The 7126-nt window shown below is 61.1% G+C and overlaps 1 protein-coding gene across 1 annotated transcript; it reads left to right on the top strand.

Annotated features, from left to right (window-relative positions):
• Nucleotides 1-688: 688 nt before the first annotated feature.
• LOC112111416 (U4/U6 small nuclear ribonucleoprotein Prp31) lies at nucleotides 689-6207 on the top strand (the record flags this gene model as incomplete). Its single annotated transcript, XM_026662919.1, has 10 exons — nucleotides 689-786; nucleotides 1395-1501; nucleotides 2106-2275; nucleotides 2411-2568; nucleotides 3083-3172; nucleotides 3406-3533; nucleotides 3886-3958; nucleotides 4406-4534; nucleotides 4988-5086; nucleotides 5550-6207. Coding segments are annotated over 10 exons (1181 nt in total), but the record flags the coding sequence as incomplete, so codon positions are not given.
• Nucleotides 6208-7126: the final 919 nt, after the last annotated feature.

Here is a 7126-nt window from a genome sequence, read left to right as displayed (position 1 = left end):
GAAGTTCTCTGGCCTGCCTTGTGCAGGAGGTCACATCAGATGGTCACCGGGCCCCTTCTGTGAGCCTACAGAGTGCCTGCCCTAGCAAGAATGCGCTCCTAGCATACGCAGCTCTGCTCTCCGCCATGTCCGCGACTGGAGGAGGTCCCCGGCGCACGGCCAGCCATCGGGGGCTACGCCACGTGTAGTGGAGCTGGCTGGCAGACGGCCTCTCCTTGCTCTGAGTCGGACTGAGAAACCAAAACTTCGGATTTGGGACCTTCAGCTTGCAAGAGCAGAGGACAGGAAGCAGAAGGGTTAATTCTGAAGGAAACGGAGGCTGTGTGGCCTTGTGGTTAGAGCGCTGGGGACTTGGGAGCTGGGTTTATTCCCAGCTGTGCTGCTGGCCTGCTGGGTGACCGTCCCTCGCTCTGTGCCTCGGTTTCCCCATCTGTGAAATGAAGATAAAGAAGGGCAGAGCAGTTAAGTGCCGTGAGATTGAGTTTGTGAAATAGCCAGGTGGGGTAATCCCCAGCTCTTGTCTATGTGCAGCCATACAGGGCCTGGCTGGGGACATGCAGCTGCCCTGCTAGAGTCCGGGGGCTTCTGCGACAGAAGACAGAGGCCCCCAGGTGATTTCCGGGGCTGCTCCCCAGTAACTAACAGGGTGGGGTCTTGTCCCTTCCCTTCCCCCTTTGTGTCCCATCAGACATCATCCACAAATTCATCCGGGATAAATACTCCAAGCGATTCCCCGAGCTGGAGTCCCTGGTTCCCAATGCCCTAGATTACATCCGCACGGTCAAGGTGTGTGCTGCTGCTGCTAGTGGTGGGGTAGGAGGTATGAGTGACGGGCGGAGGGGAGGGCAGATGGGTGTTAGGATGAGGAGGTCTGGGGCTGGGCACGGGGTGGGGGGTGAAGGGCAATGTGGGGGGAGGGCAGGAACTGAAGGGGGCTGGGGGGAGGAGAGCAAACACTGAACATCCAGGTGCTTGGGGTGACCCAGACCTCCGAGTCGCTGGGGTTGGGTGGCGACAGGACCGAGGGTCTGGCTGCCAGGGCGTGGGCACTGAAGGCCCAGAAGGGGGTGGGGGAGGGAAGCCAGGTGGGGTGGGCATTGAGGGTCTGGGTGATGAGGAGGTGGCACTGAGGGTCTGGTTGAGGGGGGTTGGGCACTGAAAAGCCAGACCGGGGGGGGGGGGGGGGGGCGGGGGAAGGGGGGGGGGGGGACGGGGGGGGGGGGGGGCGGGGGTGGGGGGGAAATAGCCAGGGTTGGGCTCTAGCTGGGGACCTGCTGTCTTCTGTCGTCCCCCTGCCTTGCGGTGCCCTTGGTGCTGTGTCTGGGCTGGGTCCGTGTGTCTGTCCCAGCCCTGCTGACTGACCCCCTGCGTTTGTCTGTGTCGTCCCCACGCAGGAGCTGGGCAACAGCCTGGACAAGTGCAAGAACAACGAGAACGTGCAGCAGATCCTGACTAACGCCACCATCATGGTGGTGAGCGTCACGGCCTCCACCACGCAAGGGTACGCTGGGTTGTGGGCCCCCCCCCTTTCCTGGATCCCTGCCCTGCCATGGTGAAGGGGTGGGACACCAGGCTGCAGGGGCCCCCATCCCCAGTTCCCCCACCTGCCACTGTAGTGGGGACCCCAGCCACAGGCCTCCCCTATGCTGATCCTGCCTACCATGTGGGTGGTGGAGCACTGGGCCCCTCCTTCCTTCCTATCTTCTGTCCCCAGCTGCCCCCAGTGCTCTGTTTCCCATACTCAGGGACCTGACCCCTGAGCTGGAAGGCGGGGAGAGCCAGGAGGCAGGACTCCTGGGTTCTATCCCTGGCTCCAGTCCCTGCTGCCTCTGAGCCTGTCCGGGCATGAGAGATCCCAGGGGGCTGCTTGTGAGATCTAGCAGGAGGAAGCTTGGCTTGCCTTTCCCTTCTCCAGCCCATTTGTATGTTCTGCCCCAGAAGCAGCTGCATCTCAGTGGGAGGCACATAGGAGGGAGGAGGGGGATGTGAGCCAGGGGCTTGGGCTGGGCCCAAACGGGACAGGGAATCACCTGCCCTGTGTCTGGAGGCCCCTGTCAGAGCCCAGGCCAGGTGCCTGGGGGTCACCCATCATCCTCCCCCCGCAGGCAGCAGCTGACGGAGGAGGAGCTGGAACGCATTGAGGAAGCCTGCGACATGGCCCTGGAGCTCAACCAATCAAAGCATCGCATCTACGAATACGTGGAGTCCCGCATGTCCTTCATCGCCCCCAACCTGTCCATCATCGTTGGCGCCTCCACCGCCGCCAAGATCATGGGTGAGGGGCTGCAGGGCGGGGGGGGGGCGGGGGCACGGGGCTTCTCCCCGATAGGGAGCGCCGGCTCCCAGACAGCTGGGTCCCCCCCGCTGCTATCAGGCCGAGTGGGTCTAATGCTGCCCGTCCACCCCGCAGGCATCGCTGGCGGCCTCACCAACCTCTCCAAGATGCCGGCCTGTAACATCATGCTCCTGGGAGCCCAGCGCAAGACTCTGTCCGGCTTCTCCAGCACCTCGGTGCTGCCCCACACGGGGTACATCTACCACAGCGACATCGTGCAGTCGCTGCCCCCGGTACGGCCCCTCTGCTCACGTCAGGTCCCAGCGCCCGTCTGCTCTATTTCCCCACCACCACCACCATCCGGCTCCCCCCCTGACGCCCCTCTGCTCTATCCCCCTGGATCCCACACCGCAATGTTTCTCACTGTCTCTGAGCTCTTCCTGTGCCCCGACGCCCTTCCGCTCTATTCCCCCACCATCACCCCCCGGCCCCCCCCCCCGCACTCTCGCCCCCCTCCTCTCCCCCCCCCCAGATCCCACACCCCGACATTTCTCAGTGCCTCTGAGCTCTTTCCTCCCCCCACCCCCAGCGCCCTGACACCTGTCTCCCCGTCTCTCCCCCCAGCCCTCCAGATCCCAGCATCCTGACAACCATGTCTCCCCATCTGTCGTCCCCTTCTCCCCCTGGATCCCAGGGCCCTGACGCTCCTCTGCATCTCCCTGCTCTGTCCCCCCGGATCCCGATGCCCCTGTGCTTCCTCGCCCAGGCTTGGTCTCCCAGCACCTTGACACCTCTCTCCCGCCCCAGGACCTGCGGAGGAAGGCGGCTCGTCTTGTTGCTGCAAAGTGCACGCTGGCGGCTCGGGTTGACAGCTTCCATGAGAGCCCAGAGGGGAAGGTGGGTATCAAAAATATGAGGAGTGGGGTTTAGGGGTAAGAGTGGGGGGGCTGGGAGCCAGGACTCCTGGGTTCTCTCCCGGGCTCTGGGAGGAGAATGGGGTCTAGGGGTAAGAGCAGCCCCCTTTGTGTGTGTGATCTGACCCCCTAGCCTTGCCCAGGCTGTGCCCTCCCTGTGCGCAGGGGAGCGTGGTGACTCCCCGCTAGTTCTCAGTGTCTCCCCTCCCCTGGCAGGTGGGCTACGACCTCAAGGAGGAGATTGAACGGAAGTTTGACAAATGGCAGGAGCCTCCCCCTGTGAAGCAGGTGAAGCCCCTGCCGGCCCCCCTGGATGGCCAGAGAAAGAAACGAGGAGGCCGCAGGTGAGAGGGGATTGAGTGGGGGCCTCCAGGGGGTGCTGGCTCCCATCTGGCACCTGGGTGGGGGGCTGGCTGGCTGCAGAGGGTAGGGAATGGGGCATTTGGCCTCTCTGCTCTAGGGGGTGCTGGCTCCCATCCAGCACCAGGGCAGGCACTGGCTGGCTCAGGGGGGCAGGGAATGGGGCATGGGACCTCTGCCCTCTAGGGGGCGCCCCACTCCCTTCCCAGAGCTGGGAGTAGAACCCAGGTGTCCCAGTCCCATAATTCAACCACATCTTCCCCCCCCCCCCCCCCTGCACCAAGCACTGGGAGCCATGGTCAGTCCAGCACCAATCCACCTGCTGTTCCCTCCCAGGTATCGGAAGATGAAGGAGCGACTGGGGCTCACGGAGATCCGGAAACAGGCCAACAGGATGAGCTTCGGAGAGGCGAGCAGCCTACGACCTTCATCCCCTTCCCCACAGAGATTCTGTTCCTGGCTCTGGGAAGGGAGTGGGGGCTAGGGGTTGGAGCAGGGGGGCTGGGAGCCAGGACTCCTGGGTTCTATCCCCAACTTCCCCTGATTGTGGTTGTTCAGGCTGGTCTATGCATGAAGGATAATGTGAATTAAGGTTGGGGGTGAGCTGGCGGCTGATAGCTGCCCCTGGTGAATTCCTCGTGGATGCTTATTGTGGAGTTAATCCAGAGCCGCACTCTGTGTAGACCAACACTCGCTGGAGATGTGCAAGTTGTTCCCCACCCCAAAATGGAACTTATACCCCCCCAGGGGGTACTTGGTGCTAGTCAGGGCCAGACTCTAGGGTGCTTTGAGCTCTCACCACTTGATCATCCTCCTTCCCTGTGTGACTCCTGGAAACTGCCCCTTGCCACCACAGATCGAGGAAGACGCCTACCAAGAGGACTTGGGCTTCAGCCTGGGCCACCTGGGCAAGTCGGGCAGCGGCCGGGTGCGGCAGACGCAGGTCAACGAGGCTACCAAAGCCAGGATCTCCAAGACCTTACAGGTAGCTAGGGGGACGGGGATGGAGTCATGCGGGCCGGGTCCCCACTCACGCCCCATAGTGCCATGACACTGGAGCTGATCCCGCCGCCCCACCCCAGAGGCGGCTGCTCTCCATGCCAAGCAAGCATGGTGGAACAGAGCCCCTCCCTCCCTCCCATCAGGGACCAGTAGAGACCCCCTCCTCTCAGGAGCAATGGGGTTCCCTCTCCCCACCACACAGGCAGTTGGGCTCCCCCCAGTACTTGCCCACTGAGAGCTCCCCACTCTGAGCGATGGGCTCACGCTCCCTGCAGACTCAGGCTGCGTTTTGAAACAAAGCCGTGATTCCGATCCCATCCCCTGAGCCTTCAGGCAGCCCCGCTCCCTGCTGGCATTCCCCTTCCCAGTCTGTCATCGTCCCCGTCCCCCCTGCGCCGTCCATGTGCTAACCCCGTGTCCCTCCGTCCCCGCCCAGCGCACACTCCAGAAGCAGAGCATGGTGTATGGCGGGAAATCGACAATCCGGGATCGCTCCTCAGGCACGGCCTCCAGTGTGGCCTTCACTCCGCTCCAGGTAAGCCCCATGGCTGCCACAGATCTGGGCTCATGAAGGACGTAGCACCTCCAAGAGCAGTTGGGGGAGGTGATATTGACATGGCCTTTGACCCTCTTTTTTCTCCCCCCCCCCATATCTCCTGCCCCAAATATCCCTGCAAGAATGAGGGGTAGGAAATAAATTTCCCACAAGTGGGTAGGGGACGTTTCTGGCCCCTTCCTGAGGCAGCTGGGTACTGGCAGCTGTCAGACAAGGGATCTTGCAGCTCTCGTCCCATCTGGAGAATTCTTTACTGATGTCTCCCATAAGGACCACTTCCTGTCCTAAACTGACATGCAGTGCAGCTGTTAAAAGCCTCCCGCCCCAGCACTGAGCAAAGGGTCCCAGTATAAACACCCCCCGCGCCTCACCCCACAGGGGTCACGTCTCGGCATCAGGCACGCATGGCAAATGCAAGTCCCCCTGTCTCTCTCTGTCTCAGGGTCTGGAGATCGTTAACCCACAAGCGGCAGAGAAGAAGGTGGCGGAGGCCAACCAGAAATACTTCTCCAGCATGGCAGAGTTCCTAAAGGTGAAGAGCGAGAAAAGCGGCATCATGTCCAGCACATGAGCCTCTTCCCCACAGGCTCACCCTTGCCCCCTCGCTCAGAGCCCGGCCGCACTGGGAAGCATCGGGGAAGTTCTGGGGCTTTTGCTCCCTCGATTAGCAGGACCTGGCCCTTCCATCTCCCAGCCGCAGAGAAGCTGGGCCGAGCCAACCTGCTGTCTCCTGAGCATCTTTCTGTTCCTGGGGGGACCCCCGCCTGAGCTCCACACAGGCTGGGGAGCTCTGAGTGTGTCCGGGGAGGGGAGTGAATTGTGTGGGAACCCCTAGTCCTGTTCACTGTATAAGGGGTGTGAGAGAGAGAGAGAGAGAGAGAGACTTGCTACCTGTATAAACTAGTGGGTGTGTATATATGAGATGAATGCAGAATGGCTGGTGCATCGATTTCTCAGTGCTCGTGTTGAAATCTCCCTTGGCTTGTGCCTGAGAGCAGAGGCGGGGAGTGGGCTAACAAAAGGGGGGTGGAGGGATGTTTATTGGGAGCAAACATGTGGGCTGAATCTGTCTTTTAAATTTTGTTTTTGGAAGAAATATAATAGGCTGGAAGCGAGTATCTCTGGTTCTTGTCGGGGGCGATTCTCTGAAAGGGAGGGAATGGGTTACAAGGGAATTAGCACGCTAGTGGCAGCCCGTTGTACAAGGTGTTGTCCAGCTGCAGAGCAGCAGTGACTGGGGCTCCCGGTGGCGTATGTGGCCCCTTTGTGCTCGGAGCTGTACATGCTCGTGGTATGAGTGACCCTGCAGCCCCTCCCAGAGCAGCTGGAAGTCTATCACGCTTGATGCTGCCCAACAGTCACCAAGATCGAGGGGTCCCTTCCAGCAGGTGTTTAAATGCAGTCACTGAAATTGGGGCCCCAGTGTGGCAGCAAGAGTGACCAAGAGAGGGTCTGCTGTTGGGCTGGCGGCCTGACCTAAAGGGTTTAGTCTAAATAGCTTCAGAATAGGAGAAATTGAGGCCAGGGGTGTGATGCCATTTTCCCAATATCATCCAGGAGGGTGGTGGCAGAGCTGGGACTACCAGGTCTCAGGAGTCCTGGGCAGGAGCCCTACCCCCAGGCGGGGAAGGGGAAGTAAGGGTGGTGACCCGCACTGCGCTTGCTCTTCTCCCTTGTCTCATACCGTTTTCTGGATCACTCTGATTTCCTCTCCTCCATACTGCCATGACCTGAGTGCAGGAACAGGTGTTCAGTTGGCTGGGGCTGGCTCCCACCCCTAGCTCAGGGAGATGAATGGGGGCTACTACTTAGAGGAGGGGGTGTGAGAGTCAGGCTGGGGCCCTCTTTGGGTAAGGGAAGGGGCATCCATCCTTGACACTAACCCCTCCCCTACAGTCAGTCAACTGGCCTAGGCCCTCCTGCGTGTAGGTGCAGTGATCTCTTGTCCTGTGGGCCCTGGGGCTGTCCTAGCCTAAGCACCATCATCCAGTCTTCTTGGAGGTGGGTGTGAGCATGGGG

This window comes from Terrapene carolina, unplaced genomic scaffold (genome assembly GCF_002925995.2).
Source record: "Terrapene carolina triunguis isolate 2854851 unplaced genomic scaffold, T_m_triunguis-2.0 Scaffold31355, whole genome shotgun sequence".
NCBI lineage: Eukaryota > Metazoa > Chordata > Testudines > Emydidae > Terrapene > Terrapene triunguis.
The sequence above is the reverse complement of the archived record's forward strand: the minus strand, read 5'-3'. Positions and strand labels throughout refer to the sequence as shown.